Source organism: Anguilla rostrata, chromosome 3, assembly GCF_018555375.3.
Source record: "Anguilla rostrata isolate EN2019 chromosome 3, ASM1855537v3, whole genome shotgun sequence".
In the NCBI taxonomy this organism is placed as follows: Eukaryota; Metazoa; Chordata; class Actinopteri; order Anguilliformes; family Anguillidae; genus Anguilla; species Anguilla rostrata.
Genome location: NC_057935.1, coordinates 30,717,722 through 30,740,654, shown reverse-complemented (window position 1 = coordinate 30,740,654; position 22,933 = coordinate 30,717,722). Strand labels below are relative to the sequence as shown.

The window sequence follows — 22,933 nt, the reverse complement described above, 5'->3', positions numbered from 1 at the left end:
ACAGTTGAAATTGATTCTTAGACCACAACACCCTTCTGTGCACTAGAGCAGTCCTTAAAGAGCTAGCCGCTCTCATAAGCCATCACCTTAATATTTAAACCCTCTAAATAACAATAATTTTGTTTAAAAAATGAACATTTTCCACAATACAAAAGATTCCACATTAAATAAAGCCCTGTTCTCTTTCTTTTAAAAAAAATCAAGGTTTAGCCATTAAAATGCTTCTCACGTCAAGTAGCTTACAGTTTAATGTGCTTACAGCATGTTGAAACCTGTCAGGTTTTTTCCCAATCTGTGTAAGCAAACTTCACCTCTCAGGTGTCTTTCCTTGTGTTCTCTATAATCAACTTTCCACCCAGATCCCAGAAATTCCCCATTCTTATTTAATGACAAGTGTTTTTCTCTTTAATAAAGAATGTGTTTACAGCAGTAAGTAAGCTTAATTACATTTTACTTCTTTAAAAATTGGGACTGTTGTGTAACCAGTGATTAACCCTCTAGAGCATGGTGTATTATGGAGTTATCTTCCAAACCATTAAACGTATTGATTTCCAGTTTGTTCCCAATAATTGCTTTCTTTATATCCTTCCAAAAAGAAAATAAAATGATGCATGGCGTTTCTTTAGGATTGTTTATACCGGAAATCAGTTGGCAAACTTTCTGATATTCTGCTGTGTACAAAAAGCTATGGTAATTATAGTCTATTAATCATAGGCATACCCAGAGAAGTAAATGGCCAAATGCATTTCAAGTAAAAAAAAACTATATTATGTTAAAAATCATTGCGTAAGAAGAGCATTCACTCCGCTGAATTCAGCATTAAACTGAACTTAACAAACTTCCACACCGTACTACTGTATCCACATGTAAGATTCTCTTTAAACAAGACTTTGGAAGAATGCAAATTCTGTGGTAAATTTAGCAGTTGTGGAATCACAGCTCTAATGTTTAATTCCTATCATGCCATTCAGGAGCTGGAGTGGGTGCATTTTACATAAAGAATGTTACATTTTTAACAGCAGGATTACAAAATTACAAAATGCAAGGTATAACCGTCTACAATTTAGTGGCTATTGTCCAGGCAAAAATGCTTTTAAAAAATGTTAATAAAGTTATTCAGCCAGTTGAAAGTAAAATAAAAGGTTGGGGTGGTCTGGGGCCTATTTCTGTCATTTCAGGAACACATTACTTTCATGGACAGTACCTTTATCCCTTCTGCATGAGCAATTTGAAAGTAATACTTCAACCCCAGTTTGCGAATGTCAATAACCCCCCCTCCCCCTTTAAACGTCAAACTTTGCCTATGATTACCGCATCCCTTTCTGCCCTTCTCCTGCATTTTTGCACTCAGTGTTCAATTAACTGCATTAACACCAATCAAAAAACAACCAAAGAAATATAAAAACCTAAATTGAAGCAGACATGTGACTCAAGTCATTTGGTCCAAGTCTCAAGCAAGTCCCAAGTCATTTTTTCTTAGGCAAGTCCCAAGTCAAGTCACTTCCCCCCCCCCCCCCAAGATACTGCAGTCTTATCTGCAGTATCCAGTCTTTAGCCTCAATTTGTAGCTAACGTTAACTAACGTAACGTTAATGTTACAGAACTTGGCTAACGTTAGCTAGCTACGGAGTTGTGAGAGAACAGATTGTATCATATCAGGCTAACGTTAGCTAGCTACGGAGCTGTGACAGAACAGATTGTATTATATCAAGCTAACGTTAGCTAGCTATGGAATTGTGAGAGAACAGATTGTATCTGGCTACCGATCAGAATGAGCCTTCAAATGACGAACAAAGTTTGATATTGTAGTCTGGCTGTCAGAAATCTTTGATGAGCAGGTCTTGCATTCAGCAGTTCGCCTTTTTCCTTCACATGTGAAATTTCTGAATCTGAAAGTGATGACTCTTGGCACAGTCGCGGCCGCCATGATGATCTGATCTGATCATAATGTAACCAGAAATAGTCTAGGGCGGGAGGGTGTAACGAGTGCTTCTCGTTGAAAAAAAGGTCAGGTAGCGAGGAGCGTGACTGACAGGGAGGGTAGTCATCCAATTATGCCAATGCCATTCCCAGTGTGCGCTCGCATACCAGGTAACGTTACACTGACACTTGTAATGTGAACATTGACAACATTGAACATTTTAATATTTTATATTTAATATAATATTTAAACTGAAAACATAAAATGAACACAAACAAGTCATTCGAGTCATCATGTCTCAAGTCAAGTCAAGTCACAAGTCTTTAACTTCCAAGTCCAAGTCATTTATTTTCTGTCAAGTCAAGTTGCAAGTCATCAAAACAGTGACTCGAGTCGACTCGAGTCCAAGTCACAATGACTCGAGTCCACATCTCTGAATTGAAGCATAGCGGTTTCTGTCTACATCACGAAATCCTGGAATGAGAAACATTGAGGCAAACTCTATTTATAGACTTCCAAATTAACATTAACTCTTCTTCAGGACTGTGCAGGGGAGCAGCCACCAGCTGTGATGCAGGAAGTATGTGGCTGGCAATCGCAATAAAGGCATAGTACAGTGTAGTGGGCATTTTTGATGTAAGAACATTTTAGGTATTTGGTTCTGACAAAGTTGTTTGTGTCAATTTAGATTAAGTGCAAGGTTTTAAAGTATGAAACTTGAAACTATAGCTGTGGTATTAAGAAGGGGAGCAGTGAGTATGCTGTAAATAACATGAGTGTACATATGTTTTTGTTACCGAAGGTCTCGGTCCTCTTCTCCATGGGCATCCAGGTAAACTGAGCCCCACAAACAAAAGCGGTGGCCTCGGATAATGATGATGACAGAGGCGTTGATCAGGAGGAAGATCCCTGTTGCTGCCCCACAGTTCTGGGAGTGCTAAAGAGGAACATATTCATCCTCACTATCAAGCCTGAACTAAATAACAAGCCCTACGGTTCTCATGATATATACGCACGTCTGGGGTGACAATGCAGCAGGACGCTGAGGCCCAGTGCTGTTCCCACTAAAGATGCATGTATTGATCATACAAACTGCACAGCTTGGAGTGGTCTTTTCAGTTTATACCATGGTATTTAGAATAAATATTAACCCCTTTGTGCAAGCCCCCCAGTTCCTGGCATGTCAGCGGCTGAGATTGCTCAACTCAGACATTCATTGCTCCTGCAACTAAACTGTGAGTGGAAATAACAAATTCTGTATTTTTGCTTTATTAGTGAACAACACACTACAACAAGCACCCCCTCCCTGCACTCACTCCCTTCAAGCATGAGCAGTGAACAATAACGTCCATCTGGGAGTTCATGAAATCATTGTTTCACCACCAAAAATTTGTGTTCCGTCATAGTAACAAGCCGACAATAACCTGAAGGCATGCCGATGTAGTGGTCATAAACACTGTTCATTTAATAGCTAAATAAACATGAGGGATTTTTTGTGGAATTACACCACATTATTCTGCTATCAATATCTGTGACTAAATATGGAAATAATGTATAATAAATATACAATCTTACCACTGGTTTTACATGTAAAGACATCCCTTTCAAGATTCAGTGGTCATTTATTGCTTTGAACAATCCGCTTGAGAAATAAACACAGAAAAAAGAAAGCAGAAACAGGTATTTACAATGGTCATGTGCAAAACCCCACTTGCATTTTATGTTGGTATAGCTCCTTTCAGTTTGTTCTGATTTAATTAATAGTTATTTTATGGTGTAGAGGACAGTACCCACTTTCCAATGGTATATGGCATGTTTCATTTTTATTACAAAGAGTGAGAGCCCTGCATATCTGTCTGAGTGGTTGCTTCGGCACAGCATTGTACATTCAACCATAACATTACACAGTAATATACAAGCACTCGTTGATGCGTAATTGTTTTTTTTTCTTTGGTTTTAGGATTTTATTTTTTTATTTTTCCAACTCATTAGCAAATTATCTGGGGAGTGCATCAGAAGAACAGGAATCATGAAGTATTGCTAGAATTGTAACATTTCACTTATTTACATTGTGTCATGTCTGATATTGTTATAATTGCATTGGTCATAAGAGACAACTGTTAGCCTTTGCTAATAATGCTCAGCACATATGTATTGGGAGCTAACTAACACCACTAGCTAGTTAGTACGGAATGGCAATGGCATTGAAAATAATCACACACTACTATTCTCTACGGTGGTGTGTTCTGAGAGAGTATAATGATATGTGTAAGAGAGTATAATGGTGTATGTGAAAGAGTATGATGGTGTATGTGAGAGAGTATAATGGTGTTTGTGAGAGAGTATGACGGTGTATGTGAGAGGGTATAGAGGTGTGTGTGAGAGAGTATGATGGTGTTTGTGAGAGGAAGTATGATTAATGGCCTAAACAACCTTTCATATTATATTATGATTTACAGCAATGCTCAATTTATACATTTTGGACAGATTTGCAGACGCTAAGGGACACCAGGGTACACTGCTTACTTTTTGCTTCATAGATTTTTAGTAGTTCTGCATATCACCCTCAAAATACTCGTGGTGAAGGAGTTTATGATCCAGGACATGCATAGTTGACCTGTTTTATATAGGTGATCTCTCAGTATTTAATTTCAAACTAAAGGAGAACAACTTTTGCATTGTCACCAAGATCATTTGTGGCAAATAATTTTTTTATTTCTACCTAAATTATGAATGTAATCAAATCTAAATGGTAAAGTGTCTTGCTTCATTTAAGCCATTTTCCAATGGTCAGTGCAGCTCACAGTTATAAAGCCTTAAATAGAACAGCCGGTAAATTGGTGAGGATTGCCCAGATATGGTATCTGTGCAAAGGGGTTAATTAGCTGCTTTTCTTGTCTGAAAGGTTTATTTACCCTCATAAACCACATTACATCAGATATCACTATGCACGCCATTAACAAAAGTCCTGTGTTTGTATTGTGGTTACTGTGGTATATTGCAGACAATTACATAAAAACAGGTAATAAAATGATTAAACTGATCTAATTAAAGACTGAACTGAATCACCGCAACAAGATCATGGCACAGTTGAATAAGGGATGAATATCCAATGGCTAGCTAAAATAATGGAGTGAAAGAAAAGAACACTGAGATTTAAGAGTGGGAATACAGCATGATTACAGCAAACATATTTTTAAGTAGTGTTTTCAAAATAGAACAATATGGCAGAGGTTCGATAAACTTTCTTTTTAAGCTATCCACTCAAATACATTTCTGAAAATATTTAAAAGAGGTTTTAATCTCAATGTGACTTCCTAGTCAAATAAAGGTTTATTATTCTTATTCTTATTATTATTATTATTATTATTTGAGGTGAGAAATAAGCAATGTAGTTACTGAATATTGGTTCATATTTGATCTGCAACACCTACTTTGAAAGTTTGATCCAAGTTTCATGAACCAGAGCCAGTTATGTTGGACGCCTTCATTTGCATGGAACAAAGATGGTTTACATTCTGTGTAAATACAGACCCAGCGATGGCACCACACCACTTGCCGGACTGCTTCCATCATGCTCTGTGCAGTCTGCCCAAAGACAATGAATAGGACGTGTCGAGTGCCTGATCAGGTGTGAAACCCCCTTAACTTACAGCGATGAACTATCAAAACATCACACTACCATGTGATCTCAGCTGAGAAAAAATACTGAAAAATATGCACTCTCAGGGCTAAAACGCTAGTCTCTAAATTTCCACATTTTCCAGAATTTCCAGGATATGTGGGAGTCCAGATTTTTACTTAATAATTTATTGTAAATTTGTAATTTAATCCCTTTGTACAGATCCTCACCCATTTAAGGCTTTATAACTCCAGATGTGAGCATCACAGACTTGGAAAATGGCTTAAATAAAGCAAGACAAGTATGATTTACAATAGTAACAATTCTCTTGTTGAAAATGAAAAAAATGAAGTTGTTCTCCTTTAGTTTGAAATAAAATACAGAAAAATCACATATAAAAAACTGGTAAAATTTTTTAAATATAAAAAAATTCATAAATATTTTTTATGTATTAGAAAAAATATTATGGGGGTAAATACATAAATACAGATCAAAATTACACATATTGAGGCCTATAATTCAATATTAAATAAATATAGAATCTTACAAACAGACCTGGATCAAATACGTATTTGTTTTGGATTCAAATACTTTTCTGTGATTGGTTGATCTTGCCTGTACTGGTGTAATTGAGCCTGCCAATATGACCAGAAGGCGGGGTTAGCACTTTTTGAGAGTAGTTCATTGGTTCCAATACACCAGACAAGATCAATAAATCGTAGAAAAATATTTGAATCCAAAACAAATACGTATTTGACCCAGGTCTGCTTACAAACCTATCCATGCATATGTTTGTCCCATTAATGCACTGTACGCTTGTACACACAGGGCCAACTTACTATAACAATGTAGGAAACACTGGGTTGCACTACTTTGGAATAAAGCTTGTTTAATTTGTCTGAGCTAAGATAGGCAATATTGTTTCATGTAACTTGGCGCAATTTTCATATCAATACTTTTAATGGCAGGCCTAGATTTGAATGAATGAGTTATAGACAGTGCTTTGTATGTGTGAGTAACTTAGCATTTCTGTTTTTCATCAGATATAATTTCTTTTTGTACTCTGTTTGTTATGAGTTAGTGATAATAGTAATTCATATAAATGTAGGCTGAGAGACATGCATACACATACATGCATGCAAACACACTTTCTAGCTGAAAGAAACACATATGGATTTAATCATTTTTCCTTTACCATGAATGGCAAATACATGAAAGTGTATTTCATATTTTAAAATTTTTTAATGGGCTATTGTACACGACAGACTTACTAATTGTCTGTATGTCTGTAGAGGATATATAGGGCTAGCTCACTTTTTTTTTTCCCTGAGCTGACCAGTGGAGGATGGGTTTCCCCCTTGAGCCTGGTTCCTTCTGAGGTTTCTCCCCATCTACCACAGGGGGGTTTTCCTTGCCACTGTTGCTTTAGGCTTGCTCCTGTGGGGGTCTAGGCCAGGGTTGTCTGTGAAGTGTAGTGTGACAATTGTTGTGAAATACACTATATAAATGAAATTTGATTGATTGAATGATTAAGAAAATTGATATACAAGCCATGAAAACAGTCATTATCTTTCGCCAGTTTCTATATGACCGGTAACGTTAGCTACTGGACCGAAGTGCAAGGCTGATTATACAGTTTAATTTGACAGCCGTCTGTACTGTTAGTCGGTTTGTTGTCTTGTTAGCAAGGTAGCTAACATTAAACTTGGTCAAAATGCCGAACGCGCAAAACTGTAAGTAAAAAAACAAAATTACGCCTCAACAATAAGGCTGTCAAAAGTACCATGAAATTGAGTTTGAATATTAGCTTTTGTAATTAGTTAGAGTTCGAATATATTCAAATATCATTTGCCTATAATTCACAAAAATAAGCTGCTTATTGTCGGGCGCAATATGCACGTGACGCTCCCTCTAAACCGGCCTGCGCGTTGTTTTCCACAAGCGGGCAGTAGAATAGAGGACATCGTTGAACTTTCATACTAGGTTACTACATCTGGGGCCTCATTTATAAAACGTATTTTAGATCAACTTTGTGGCGCGTACGTAGAAAATCACGTCAAAGTAGTGATTTATAAATTTTCAACACGGTTGTGGCTCTACGTCAGGTCCTCACTGCGTATGCACGCAAGTTCATTTTATAAATGAGCCCCCTGCAGTTTCTACAGCCTAATGCGCAAATGAATAAATCACTTTCTCATGGATGTAATTTGCCACAACTCGCATTTATTAATCACAATAATAGGGAAATGATTGTTTATAGGAAATCCCTGTTTATTTCTTAACACAAAAACTATTCGAACGGCTAATACCAGTAACCTAAAACAACATAAATTGCTTACTCTGTTCAGTTTGTTAAACTTCTTTCATCATCCAATTTTATCAAAATCTTCAGAAAAGAAAGGAAACATAGCCTGCCATGGGTACATTATTTAGCCTAAATTGTGAGCTGACCAGACCTGTTGAACGAAGTGAAAAAAGAGACTGGCTCGCGAGGCTAGCTGACCAGTAACGTTCGGTGTCCATGGAGCTGAAAGTATCACCGGAGGTTATTGGCAAGGAAAACCAGACGATCCACTTGCTCTGGATCCAGGGCAGAACGTTTTTTGTTGACAGAGGAGAAGTAACGTTAGCACAGGAAATGAACTTTGTGTGCATGAACATGATTCGCTGCACGAAATTAAAGCCTGTATATTCATGTTTATTGCAAAACGTGGGATCCAAAACTAATATACGAATGTTCAAATTTAGGTTCGAACTTAAAAAAAAAAAAAAAAAGATTTTCGAATAGTTTTCGAACTTCGAATATTTTTTTGACAGCCCTACTCAACAAGTGATTGTATATTACTGTGTAACATTATGGCTGGCTGCACAAAATTGTGCTGGTGCAACAGTTCAAGCTGTTGCACAGGGCTCTCAATCCTTGTTATAATCCTAGTTTCAAATTAAACATGCAATACGCTGTTGGAAACCTTATATGGTCCTCTACTGGATAAAACAGTTAGCAATCAAACAAGAACAAACTTACAAGTATAATGGTGTAAAATGGTTTTGTGTGTGGTAAACGCCTACCCCTGCTTTCTATTTGCATGTTTATTTCTCAAATAGATTGTTCAAGACAATAAATGACCATTGAATCTTTAAAGGGACATCTTAGTGTAAAGCCCAGAATTGTATATTTATTCCTTAGTTAGTTGCAGATATTGATAGTATAAAGATGTGGTACACTCCCCTTGTTTACTTCACAGTTCAGTGAGCAGCGTTTTTCACCAGCGTATTGGCATACCTTCAGACTATTGTTGGTTTTATATTGTTGCAAAGAAGGAATACAAATTTTTGGTGAAATAACATTTTTATGAACTCCCAGATGGACACTATTTTTCAGTGTATCATGCTTCAGGGTTTAGTTGCAGATGAGACTGCAGGGAGAAGGTGCAGGGAGAAGGTGCTTGATAAATGGATGATCTACGCGACAACGGTGGCCGTATTTTGCATAGTTGTTGTGTATCAACTAAGAAATGTAGAAAACAGAGCTTGTCATTTCTACTCATAGTTTGGCTGCAGGAACACAGATTGTCTGAGCTGAGCAATCTCATGATGCCAGCGTACAGGCCACTAGGGGTTGTGCGCGAAGGTATTTAACATGTAAGTCTATGCTGTGTAAAGCCAATTCTCTTATCCTAAGTATTTTTAACATAGAAACTGCATGAAGATTGAACATCTTATTAAACATTTTAATTTGGGTACCTCAAGTAGAAATTGATACAACTTTTACAAATTTTACTGACCATAGGTTTAAGTTTAAACATGTGTGATTGGGTGTAATTTACAAAGAAAATGAAGTTTATCCAAATTAATCATTTGGATACAATTAGTAATCTGTACTTAATTTAGCTGAGTTTAGTTCAATTATGGAATTTAATTCATACTACTTAAAAAGCCCTAAAGCTGACTTAATTCAAAAAAGAAAATGCAAAAAAGAGAAAAATGTTTTACAGTGCAAAGCTAGTTAAATACATTATCACAATTTTTTATATACCCTCTTTTTTATACACCCTCTATGTTTGGCTGTATTAATATGGAGCTTATTTTCCAATCAGAATTGATCGTTTGTTGAAGAATTACCATCTTTGGGGTTCTACTGTATATTAATTATATGCAGGATATTTGTGCCCATGCCTTGATAGCCCTGCAAACTGCTTGAGATAAGAGTTCTACTGCTACTACTGATATCGCTACTATGATGACTAATTATATTGCTGCCGCTGCTGCTACAACTAATAATTCTAATAATAAAAATATAATTGTTTCCACTGTTTCAATACAGCTCCCACTTACCAAAACACATTCACAGTAACTATGCTGCTTACAGCATAGGCCCTTGAGGCAGACAAAGGTTCCACAGACGAGACAAACGGCTGGATCCTTGGGAACTTTGCTGCAAACTGTGCAGGACTTCCTGTGGTAGTACTGAAAGATGGCATTGTAGTTTTCAGGTAGCTGGAGGAGGTGGGGGCCAGCCCAATGAGGATCCTGGACAAGAAGGGCCTTGGAGAAGGGCAAAGAAGAAAAACATGCCTAGTAACAGCCCTGGCCACATGCATTTCGGCCACTTCCCTTTTTGCAAGAGCCATATACAGTGAACTGCATAATGACTGGGACAAAGACTTTTTTTCCCCTTTATTTGACTTAGAATTTATTTTGTAATAAAATTTTTTTACATGTGGTTAAAGGCATTTTGGCTTCACCATGCAGAAAATACAGCACTTTTTATACATAGTCCCCCTATTTCAGGGCACCATGTTTGGGAAAAATTGCTTCACAGGTGTTTCTTATGAGTCAGGTGGATTCAATTGCTTCCTTAGTGTAGGTATAAGAATGTTCAGTATCTACTCCTGATTCTAGGCTTTTGATTGCCCTTGGAGTCTGTTATTGGCGTTTGTCAATATGAGACCCAGAGTTGTGCCAATTAAAGTCAAGGAAGTCACACGCCAAATGTTAGGCTTGCCAAAAGACTGTTTGCAGCATCTTTAAGAAGAAAGAACACTGGTGAGCTCAGTAACCACAAAGGGACTGGGAAGCTAGGTGAGATCTCTACAGTTGATGACCAATGAATTCTCACCATAATTAAGAAAAAACCCCAAACACCTGGCCAAAAGACCAGAAACTCTTACAGGTTACTGTTTGCTAAAAAGTGCCTAAAAAGCCTGCAGAGTTTTGGAAACAGGTCTTGTAGACAAATGAAACCAAGAATTATTTGTATCAGAGTGATGGTAAGCACAAAGTGTGAAGACCAAAAGGAACTGGCCAAGATCTAAAGCACCTCCCTTCATCTGTGAAACATGGTGGTGGGGTGTTATCGGTTGAGCATGCAAGGCTGCCACAGATACTGGCCCACTTGTCTTCATTAATGACATAACTGCTGATAGCACCAGCAGACTAAATTATGATGTGTACATAAACATCTTATTTTCTCAAGTGCCTCCAAAACTAAATGGATGGCGCTTCATCCTACAGCAAAACAACGATCCCAAACATAATGCTACAGCAACTAAGGAGCCAGAAACAGGAAAATTCTTGGCTAGCCTAGTCATTCACCCGATCTGAATCCAATTGAACATGTGTTTCATATTTTGAAGAGAAAGCTTAAGGCAACTAGCCCCCAAACAAGCAGGAGCTCAAGATGGCTGCAGTACAGGCCTGGGAGAGCATCACCAGAGAGGATAAGCAGCATTTGGTGATGTCTACGGGTCACAAACTTCAAGCAGTCATTGCATGCAGAGGATACTGGACAAAGTATTAAACATGATTACTTTCATTTACATAAATTAAATTTGTCCCAAACATTATGTTCCCTAATATGGGGCAGCTATGTATAAAAGTGCTATATCAACATGGTGTATAAAAATACCCCAGAATAAAAGCTGATAATGTGCACTTTAACCATAAATGAACTGTTTGGTTAAAAATCTAAAATTGTGCAGTACAGAGCCGAATCAAAAAATAAAAAATAAATCTGTGTCCCAAACATTAGGGAGCTCACTGTATCTGTCAATACTAATCAGATGCTTACTCTAACTATATTTCTGACATTTTCTTGTGTTTTCTAATCTAAAAATAGTTGCTTTACAGATGAATATTCATGAAGGGGTATGGTTGATGACCAGACTTGCACAGATCATAGCAATAGCAATAAGGATAGTATATTACGTTCACTTTTCCTCTCTCCTCAAGCAAGAAATCTATTGATTTTGAAGTAATCCCTGATTTTGTGATTTAGTGGCTGTAGAGAGCACAAAAGGACTCTCACTGTCTCTCAGAAGTAATTGGAAGCTGTGACTTTGCTAATCCTTCCTCAGCTCCAGTGAAAACAGAATAAAAAAATAATAAAATGAATCACACCACCTGAATCTCAATTCAAAGAAAGGATATAACATTTCTATGCAGAAACTGTCAAAACTGGTTTCAAGAACGGTTTTCCATATTGTGTTTTTTTTTTTTAAATAATTTTTGTTTACTTCTTTACCCCTGCAAGGGCTTGTGCAAATTCACTAAGGATTCCTGACTGTGTTGTTGGTGTTCATAGTGTGCCCCACACATTTAAAAAAATTATAATACTCAGCCTTTTGTGATGTTACCAGTGTTTGCTCTGCTTGCATCTCTGTTAAGCCTGTGACCTCAGCACACCACAGAGAGGTCAGCTCAAAAGGGCACACCACCCACTCCAGACAATGGGCACTGTTCCACTTGCTGGATGGCTCAAGGGTTGATGACAATAGTCCCAAACCACTAGCCAGGACTGAAAATTCCTTTTCTCTCTGAAACAGGAGGAAGGAGAGCAGAGCAAATTAGCTGTGGTGCTGGTGGCCCAGATGTACAGCATGGCAGTGGGGGTAGCGTTGTGAGGGGATGCTTAAATTACCGGACAGCCTGGTAGGTCGTCTCCATACAGGTGGTGTTGTAGGAGACTACAAAGGCGCAGGAAGGGCAGGCAGAACTGCTGTAGGTTGTACTCAATGGACTGTTGGGACCAGACACTGGAGCTCAGCTGGGGGAGAAGAGACCCACACACAGAGAACAGGGCTCAGCTGCACTGTGGGTTGTCACAGATTGGGGAGAACAGACTGAAAGCACTTCATTAGTAAACTAACTCACTGAATTACAAGCTCAGTTATAAAATTGAATTAATATCAAGGAGCACAAGCTCCTGGAGAAGAGGGTTGAACTGGGACTTGTGTGTTATTTGGCTTACCACTGACATCTCCTCAGTATCTGCCTCATAAACACTCCTTCCCTTGGACAATTTACTGATAACGAAGCTCAGAATGGCCTCCCAAGTCTTCTCACCATTCCAGGTATTCTGTGGGTTAAGGGTGAAAAAGATGGAAGTCCAGAAACCAAACCACAGTCTTACCTGGCATGGAATGCAATGCAATATATGGGACTTCACACTTATATTGGTGATTTCAGAATTTGACACTAAAATACTGTTTGATTATAAAAAAAAGACTGAAATAATTAAAAAGACAAGTGACACTGATTGGCAAACCTGTGACCTTGTGAGCCTTAAAGCAGGTCCATATAGTGTATGGTTTAATTCTTGTCAAATCTCAAGCTGCCTTCCAGGCACTTCTTAATATCAGTTCCACAATACACAGTATAATTATAATTTAGGCATAGTGTGCTGGGCCTGCAATAACTTTAATAATATAAAATATTTAACAATTGATAGGTGCTGAAACGTCACTGAATGTCATCAGATAAGATCTAACTGGTTTGACTAATATTGTATGTGAGGTAAAGCAGTCAACTTATGTCATGCTGACAATAAAATCATTTATTAAATGCCAGTCGTCTTATCTATCTCAGCATATGGAACTTAATGTCCCTGGCTTGCTTTTTCCCTCCTTTATTTAAGTCTTCAGCCACTCAGGGCCTCCCAGAGAATTTAAGCAAAAAAATCCCTCTGCACCTATGGACAGGGGTTTTTGCAGGGTTAATGATGAGAATTGAGTGAGCGTTCCATTATCTGTGTCAGGAGGGGGGGGGGGGGTGGCATATGCTTCCAGAAAAGAGGGAAGCATCCAGAAGGAAACATTTAGCATCATGTTGTGTTTGTCCACCAGTTCAATTTACATTCAGGTAACTTTCCCTAATATAGCTTTAATAGGCTGCTGATAAATAGCTGTTGCTGAACTCCCCGGTGATCTCACAGTATAAATGAAACTTTGGATAATGACTGATACATTTAAAGAGCAAGCCACAATAGGAAACAAAATATGTGTTGGCTTAATCACCATTTCCATTTAAGATTTGCTACATGGAGGGGGACAGCAATTCATATTGGCCTTTTTGAGTTGAATTAGCCCTCCTATAGGACACTTTTCAAGGCAAAAGTTGTCTGCAATCAAAAACGTTTTTGTTTGATTAAACTATTCATTTAGATTTGGAAGTTGGTGTGCAGCATGTGCATAACAGGATTGTGAAATAGATGGAACTCATGCCCTGAAAATTTACCCTTGGTAGGGAGAATACCATCATTTCATTGATTTAAATGAAGCACAGTGTCACTGAATGATTCCTTTATTCACACTTGTTTTGTTATTCTCGTAACTGAAACCAGGTGATAAAGGACTCTGCACACTGGTTGCACACCCTTTATACTGACATGCCTGTCGGGTGAAATAAATCAGAGGAGACGTAGCAAAAGTACATGCCCTTTCTTGTTGTTTATACAGAATTTTGCCTAAGTCCCATTCCTAACTTTAGGCACCTGCGACCTAAATGGACAGTCAAACTCTATGGTAGGTGCCTGAGAGCTACAACCTTGATTCCTGCGAGTCACAGGGTCGGTTGAATTTTGTTTACTATCGAATCAGAAAAGAATTTACGTGCAAAAAACTTTGTTTGAGGTATTTTCAACAGAGTTAATTAATCAGTTACAGAGACAATCAAAAGACCCTGTGGCTCTCAGGGCTGGTCTGTCCTGTTACAAAGGGCCACTAAACTATGATGCATGTGCCCCTTTACCTTGTCGAGTGCTCTAGAGGTTTTCCAGGCCTCTCTCTCCTCCGGGCTCAACTTGATTGAGAGTACAGCAATGGCCTGGATGTACTGTAGGGTGTACAGCACCTTCACCAAACAGGTGAAGTGTTCTGGAAGAAACAGGAAATTAAACAGACCTGTATTAATCCAAGTTTTCCAGTTTGATCCAAGTTTCATAAGCCTGGTGCAGCTCCACTGTACAAATTAATTTGCAGATAGAATACTTTATGCTATTGAGATTGACATACGTACTACATCAGGACACATTTTTCAAAACTGAGGTAGGTGGAGCCAGGCTGAAACAGTGAGTGCAATTACTGTTTAATCAATCCTTTAATCAATCCCAATCCTTTTCATATTAAAAAATGCCATTTTTGTTACCTTTTCATGATGGAATTTCGGTAGCAATATCAATTCAATGTGATCGCGCACTGTAATTGCTCTCCCCATGCTATTTTCCACTGGTGGTCTTGGGTACTATGATCCTACCAAGTATTTCAATGTGATGATGTATGCACTGGAACTTGCATGCCGATTGCAAAAATGACATTCAACTATATTCCTTCGGGGGAAAAAGTCACTTTGAATATAATAAAATAATATTATAATAATAACAACGTTGGAATACATGTCAGAATTTGGCCAACTTTCAGGCTGTGGTAATTGCGTGTTATATCCACAAGACAGCAAACCAATACAAGAAGAGACATAACTACCACATATTGTATTTGAATATAAAAGTGAAGTTTTGTCTAGTTAAATAAAAAACGTTAGCATGAACATTCAAGATTGCTTAAAATCAACATACAGTAACACACTTACACACTTAATCAGGGGTTGACGTATGTGGTACACAAGTACCCAAGCTCAGCAAAAAGATTAAAATGTGTTGCAATTATATGTCTCAATGAACGGCATACCTAAAAGTACAAGCATACCTAAAAATGGATACAGTAAAATTGATGCGCATTTAAATCTTATTGCCTGTTGTATACGTCAACCCCTGTTCATAAAGCTTTTGTCTAAATAGCATTAAGGCATACAATTTCGAGAAATGTTGACTAAAAAGAATTTCTGATCCTTAGCCTCCCAAAATGCTAGAACTCCCAAAATGCTAGCGTGGAGAAAAAACATTCAAAACTAAAAACTTGTTAAAAACTTAATAAAGTACAGCACATAACAACTTTTAAATTCATGGGTGTATGGTTGAGATATTAAAAGGTGTAATTAATGTTCAAGGTTAAATGTTTTTGTTTTTTTGTACTCATTTTCACAGAAATTTTATTTTATTTTTTTAAATGCTCTAATTGGTTTAAACCGATTTTCACCAAGATTTTATGGTTCCACGCATCCAAAAAGTTGTTTCTGTTTATGTGATATTATGTAAATAGTGGAAGCATCTCTGTATTTAGTGCCATTGTTACATTACATTACATTACAGGCATTTAGCAGACGCTCTTATCCAGAGCGACTTACACAACTTTTTTTTTACTTATCACTTTACATTGTATCCATTTATACAGCTGGATATATACCGAAGCAATGCAGGTTAAGTACCTTGCTCAAGGGTACAACGGCAGTGTCCTTACCCGGGATTCGAACCTGCGACCTTTCGGTTACAAGCGCAGTTCCTTACCCACTGTGCCACACTCCGTCCTTGTAGTGTATCATGTACTCATAAGGGCACGGTCACACGTGCGAATGCAGGCAAATGTATCTTGTCGTGCTGAATGTGGGCAGTGCAAGATGTGATGCACACGGAATTCAGTTTGCTGATTTGTAGTCCATTTGAGTGGTTGTGGTTGTTGGTAACACGGTTGTGATATTACATGAGCAGGTGTTGGTTTTGCGACGGGAAAATATATACTGAAATATATGGGCAAGATCGTACAATACCGGCTGGTTAGACACAGCAACAATCCAAGTCTCCTCCATCCTGGCTCGCTAAGAAAACTATAGCCAATTACAGCCAAGTGGGGTCAAGCTCACATACTTCTTTGCTATTGGTTGAGGCTGCGAATTCGCCGGTCAAAGTTCACCAAAGTTGAACTCCACGCGAAGCGAAGATGCGAATTTGCTTCGCCACCGGAAGCGAATGTTTTATTCGCCCCTTTGCTCGCATAGAATGGAAGTGAACAGGAGGCGAATATTCGCCAATGTTAATTTCGCGCATGTGTGACTGCGCCCTAAAGCTAGAAAACAGAGTTTGTTGTTTCCACAGGTAGAATGGTTTCAAAAGCAATGTATCCCAAACTGCATACTTCCATGCTCCGAGTGCGCGTAGCGAGCACGCATTTATCTTGGAGTGCGAGTCCAAACCAAAGTGCAGTAGTGTGGAGCACGGAAGTACCCGGATGCACTCTGTTTGTTGAAAACTTGAAGTGTGCATTCATGCATGCTCCGACTGGAAAAAATTCCTTTTTAGAACAACGTAATGGCGAATGACAGCAGTGTGGTCGCTGCCTCTCTCAGATTGGAAACTTAATTTATGCCACAAGAAAATATGATACATGATGAGGAATTTGCATATAAAGTGGTACAGAGCGAATGAATAACATAATATGCTAAATATGAGTTTTTTTTTTTTAGTTTAAAGATCTGTCATTTAAACCAGAGAAGCTAGCTATATTGACTACCTACACCGGTGCTGACAAGTGCAATTTATCTTCAAAGTATTGCCCTCCTCTTTGCTGCAGCTCTGCAGATAGCCTGCCATTGGGTCCACTTTTGAATAATAAGCTGCCGTCTTATCCTCGCCACTGCCCATCTTCTCTCCATTTCATTGGAAATATACAACCTCATAAGGAGTAGCATAGCCATTACAAACATGACAGGCTCCATTTCTGTTGCCTAACTGCATACCCAGTTGTTTACAGTTGGTAAACAGCGCAAAAATAATGAAAACACAGATGATTGTTTACAAAACAATGGCAACTTTATTATGGGGTTGATTGTTCCCTGAAAGCTCTCCAAACTGCAATGAATATCTCCCTAGCTGCCCTCCAAAGCTCTTCTGACGTACGAACGCCAGCAAGGAGAATTATGTTAAAAGAGACTAGCTATATTGGCTCAATGCTACTGATATTACTGGTTATATCAGAATACTTCAGTAACATATAGCCTACTACTTATACAGTACAAGGGCAGCAAGTGACCTAACATTATTCCCCCTCAGGTTCATCATCGGATGTTCTCCAACAGTTACGGCAAAGGTTAAAGGTTATGGCTCAGATGTCCCCATGTCCTCATCCGTGCTGCTGTACTTCCATGGTTCAGAGTGCATAGTCCCAAGCATTGATTGAAGTTTGTATGTTTGTTATCCCCCAACAAATCCCAGTTAAATGAATGGTGGAATGTTGACCCTTGTGATGTCACAATGCCCTCTGCCCTCTAGCTGCTGCATTCTGGCCCCTGGTGATGTCCCTATTAGGGAAGCAAAGTGGATGTTCTGCTGAACGGTATTTCCGGAACACTGCTACAGGCTATGCTAGTGCATTTCATCAGACAATAGCGACAACTTGATATAAGCCAATGTAGCACTGAATTGTTCTGCAACCATAAAATTACAAGGCTCTGCATTATCAGCAAACGATTGATATGCAGCTTTCCATTACTTTTTGAAAAATAACAATCGCACCTATGGGGTTTTTTCTAATTGCACTTGACATCGGTTGCAGGTTGTCTTCGATAGGGTACTGATAACAGACCTTCCTGACAAAGAAAGAGTTTATTTGGGAAATGGTGAGTGGCAGTTTTAAATCACAGTTAAATCTGGTTTTTTAATTGCATGGGTTGGGACGACAGGCTATTACAGACATCCCGGCTGGGGGCATTAGAATGGACTTTGAACGCAGACTTAAATGCTATGTAATTTACTTATATTTAGCTTTCGCCGAAGTATCATTATGCAGTCCCTGTGCACTCTACCAGCTTTATATACTTTTATTCCACCAATTGCCCTGCATTATGCAAACAGCAGCTCAACTCACCCCTCTGATTGGGTGTTATGAGTTCCTAGCAACCACCTAGCAACCACTTAGTAGTAATACCCTAGCCATGTACTAACCACCTCCAACAGCCAAACAACCATCTAGATAGACCCTACCAACCACTGAATAATACCAAAGCAACACCCTAGCAACCACCTAGTAACGGCCTAGCAACAATTTAGCAACCACCTACTAAAACCCTAGCAACCGCCTAGTATGCCCCTAACAACCACCAAGCAACCACCCAGTAACACCCTAGCAACCACCAAAAAAGACATGACCAACTACTGAGCAAGATCAAAGCAATACCCTAGCAACTATCTAGCAATCACCCAGTAACACCTGAGCAACCACCTAGTAAGACGCTAGCAGCGAGTAGATAAAAACAACCACATACAAATGCACTATCAACACTCTAATACACCATAGAAACTGCATACTACTGCTGTCATAGCACAACATTCTCTTTAAACTTAGCAAACTCATATTTTCTTCAGAAAATGTAACCTTTTAGGGAAGCAAACTATTGTTATTGTCCATATTTATTGGTTTGCTTGCTTTAGCGAAGCAAACTATTGTATAATGCTTATTATTTTATTCTAGATTATTCTGTAGATCTCATCCTACAGTTTTTTGATTACTTACACATATAATATATCAAATAGTTTTTATGCCTTAGCAACTGCCTAGTAATACCCTAGAAATAAGCTAATAAGACCATAGTGAAGGGAGGAGAGTACAGCATAACTACAATTATGGTACCACCTTATGGCCAGGCTGTTGTATAGCATAACTAAAATTATGGTACCACCTTATGGCCAGGTTGTTGAAGTTGTTCAACAGTACAAGTATCTGGGGGCAATGATTTATGATAAGTTAACCTTTGAACCAAATATTGATGTTGTTTGTGCAAAGGCCCATCAGCCTATGAACTTTTATCGGAAGCTCAGAAGTTTTAATGTTGACTCCACTTTTATGAGAATGTTTTATTCTTGTTTTACTGAGTCTGTTCTAACCTTCTCCTTTATTTGCTAGTGTGGGTCACTTACCTTGAAAAACAGGAACAGGTTAGAAGGAATGGGTAGAATGTGCAGTAAAATTGCAGGCACTAATCTAAATAACCTCTCCCAACTGTACAAAATCAGAGACACAAAGAATTCCCAGTAAATCCTTGCTGACCCTAGTCACCCCTTGTTCAGTGAGTTCAGGTTGCTTCCATCTGGTCGCAGATATATGATATGATCTGCCAAGATGTAGGATTAATAGATTTAAGAACTCATTTGTCCCTGCTGCTATTGGCCTTTTGAATAACATTATGTAATTCTATTTTTTTGTGTGAACTGTTTGTGTGTTGATTGGTGTGTGTTGATTGTTGATGATGATTGTATTTACTGCTGGCTGTGCAACAAATTGCCCCTCGGGGATAATAAAGATTACCTTACCTTACCTTATGTACCACTCTAAATTCCTAAGCCTTGCAGCAGGGCTCCTCTGTCTCCAGGCCACGAACCTCCCAAGGACAACAAGTTTGAAATATAGCTTATAAGCATATAGCCTATGAGTGTATCTATGCGTGTGCATGTTCTTCTCTGTCGTTTTATGCTTTTCTAGCAACCGAAACTGGGAGGCTCGGCCTTTCACCCCATTCTCCCCCCTTCCATCCTGAACTGGGAGTCTTGGCCTTCCACCCTGTTCTCCCTCTGCCATCCTAATAAAGAAGGAACCGGCTATGACGCCATGCTGCCCAGTACTCTAAAAGCAACCGACAGATCAAAGACTAAACAATTATTTCTGATTTAAAAGCCTGTTTAGATTAAGTGGCCACTGGGTCACCAGGTGCCTATGTAGTATCTCATGTTAGACTAGACATAGCCAATCGTTTACTTTGTTATATGAATGGACACAGCCAAACATTTCCTTTGTTAAATCTTACTTTATGCTTTACTGTTAAGACACTTTTGCTTATAAAAGCAGGGACTGCCCCTGCTTTCTTCAGTGCGGCCTTATCCACCTTGTTATGTGTAGATCCCAGACTCTGCAGAAATAAATCCAATTTCTTAGGTGATACATCGTCGTGCCTGGTTATTCAACGGAGAGAATTTTCTCTGCCCAACATTAGCAACCACCTAGAAACACCTTAGAAACCACCTAGCAACCCCGTAGTATACCTTAGCAACTACATAGTAAGAACCTAGCAAACATCTGGTATACCTTAGCAACAACTAGTAAGACCCAGGCAATCACCTAGTCCACTCTAGCAACCACCCAGTAAGGCTCTAGCAACAATAAAGTATAACTATAAATACCTTAGCAGCCACGTCGTTAGACTCTGGCAACCACCTCCATTACCCCAGCAATTGCCTAGAAACACCCTCGCAACCAGCTAGTAAGACCACAGCAACCACCTAGAAACACCTTAACAACTACATAGTAACACTCTCACAACCACCTAGCAACAACCTAGAAACAACCGAGCGACTACCTAAAAACCACTACCCTAAGAAACAACCTAGTAAGACAACAACCAGACCTGGACCTTCAGCCCATCTGCCCAGAGAGGATGCACATCCAGTTTCAGGTATAGACCCCGGGCCAGAGATGAGACAGGCCTGGTTAATGGGGATTCACGTGTGAAAGAAGCAAGATGGCAGAACACTTCCTCTCATCTTTCCCTTATCCTGAACTGTGCCTCCATCCGCTGCCGAAGAACTGCCAATAGCCAAACTGCCATTCTTGGAGGTAACACTGTCAACCACAACGACATCTTGACCACAACTTTTAAACATAGAACCATGTCTGGCTAAGCAGGCCTGGGTGAAATACAAATACGTATTTGTATTTGAAAATGTAGTTAAATACATATTTGAAGTATTTTAATTGGGATGGCAGGTATGCCATCCCGCCAAGTTACGCCTTGGCGGGGGCATGCCCCATACCTATACAGCACCAAGAGTTTGGCACTTTTCAGGGTTCCCCACAGAAATAACCACAACAGCCACAGACACTCAGCCCTTAAAAGCATTAAATTCTGCACATACTCACCCCATTTCAACAGACAGAATTCATAAACAACGTCACGTCCACACAATAAAGCCCCAAACTAAGGGGATTTTGCGTTTTCTCCTTCTTCTTCTTCTTCTCATTCTTATTTTTCCTGCCGCCTATTCCACAAACAAAATGTCTCCCCATTGGACATTTTACCGACACCAGCTAAATCTTCACCTACACGACCCAAAAACTTGCATACACACGCAAAATACCCATACCTTTTTTACTCTGAAACATTTCCAGTTTAAACAGCTAGTCTGCTTGTGGCCTAGTGGGCAAGGTTACAGTCTTGGGAACATGGGGTCCTAGGTTCAAGCCCAGCTAGGAACACGTTTCTTTAACCTGCTTTTACCCTCACTAATAATTGTCTAATACGTCTCAATTATTGCTTTTGCACCATATCTACCCGCCGTTCACCGAACATATACACTGCATTATGACGTACCATCTGCACGTTCAGTTATTAACCGGCTACAATATTGCAAAGCCATATGGCAACATGAGAAAAGCACATCGGTGCAATAGATTTCACACGTTACTTAACCCTCCACTTTAATGACTAATGCTTTATACCAACTGTTATATATACTGTTCGATAAGGAAACTAAGCTTGCTCATGGTCACTTCATTTACTTCGCACTATAGTCTGTGATCATGTCAACCATCACCTACATGCCCATTCTGCTAAAAACATATTGTTTCAACTAAGCAATTTCATCATTTCTCTCACACTGTTGTTATTTTCTCATATGCAAAGCCTGCTGGGACATATGCGTCTGCTCCTATTCTCCACTATCAAGTTTTCCGGTTCTAGCTTAGCAAAACAGCGAAGAGGATTCCTACCTGCAGATAAGCCTATCAAAATGTCTTATAAACTTTACAAACACTAAAAGTGCATCTCCAAGAAATAACAGACAATGGAGCAGGACAGAAGGGTACACAAGTTGCAACCTAGGGAGCTCTAATTCTACGGGCTCGCTGATTCTTTTGTTAATCAAGGCTTGTTGGATGGCCGTCAAATCCGTGAGTACATACACTGGCCATTTTTCACCTGCATTTCTGATGCGTTTACACTTACGCCACCGCACCCTTTGTCACAGCCACTGTTTTACGTATATAGCAAACCGAAACTGCTAAACGGTACACGCTTATCAGACTGTACAAATTCACACAAGGATAGCCATAATCCACAACCGTTTCTTACAGGGTCACTTCGCATTTCTCACTCTCATAATAAAATGCTTTGCAAAAAGAAATGATATCTCATAAAAAACACATTTTCAACGTACAAAAATCCCAAGTTACTCACAC

The 22,933-nt window shown here is 39.0% G+C and overlaps 1 protein-coding gene across 5 annotated transcripts in view; it reads right to left on the bottom strand.

Moving 5' to 3' along the window:
• The window catches only part of ubr3 (ubiquitin protein ligase E3 component n-recognin 3), a 412,017-nt gene that overhangs the window by 3,651 nt on the left and 385,433 nt on the right, over positions 1 to 22,933 (bottom strand). For all 5 annotated transcript variants that reach the window (XM_064329864.1, XM_064329859.1, XM_064329863.1 and 2 more), the window contains 6 exons: positions 14,571 to 14,695; positions 12,793 to 12,900; positions 12,463 to 12,588; positions 12,179 to 12,358; positions 9,879 to 10,088; positions 2,719 to 2,858 (listed from right to left, as the gene is read on the bottom strand). In XM_064329864.1, coding sequence (XP_064185934.1) covers positions 2,719 to 2,858; positions 9,879 to 10,088; positions 12,179 to 12,358; positions 12,463 to 12,588; positions 12,793 to 12,900; positions 14,571 to 14,695 — 889 coding nt within the window. The remainder of the gene's footprint in view (positions 1 to 2,718; positions 2,859 to 9,878; positions 10,089 to 12,178; positions 12,359 to 12,462; positions 12,589 to 12,792; positions 12,901 to 14,570; positions 14,696 to 22,933) is intronic.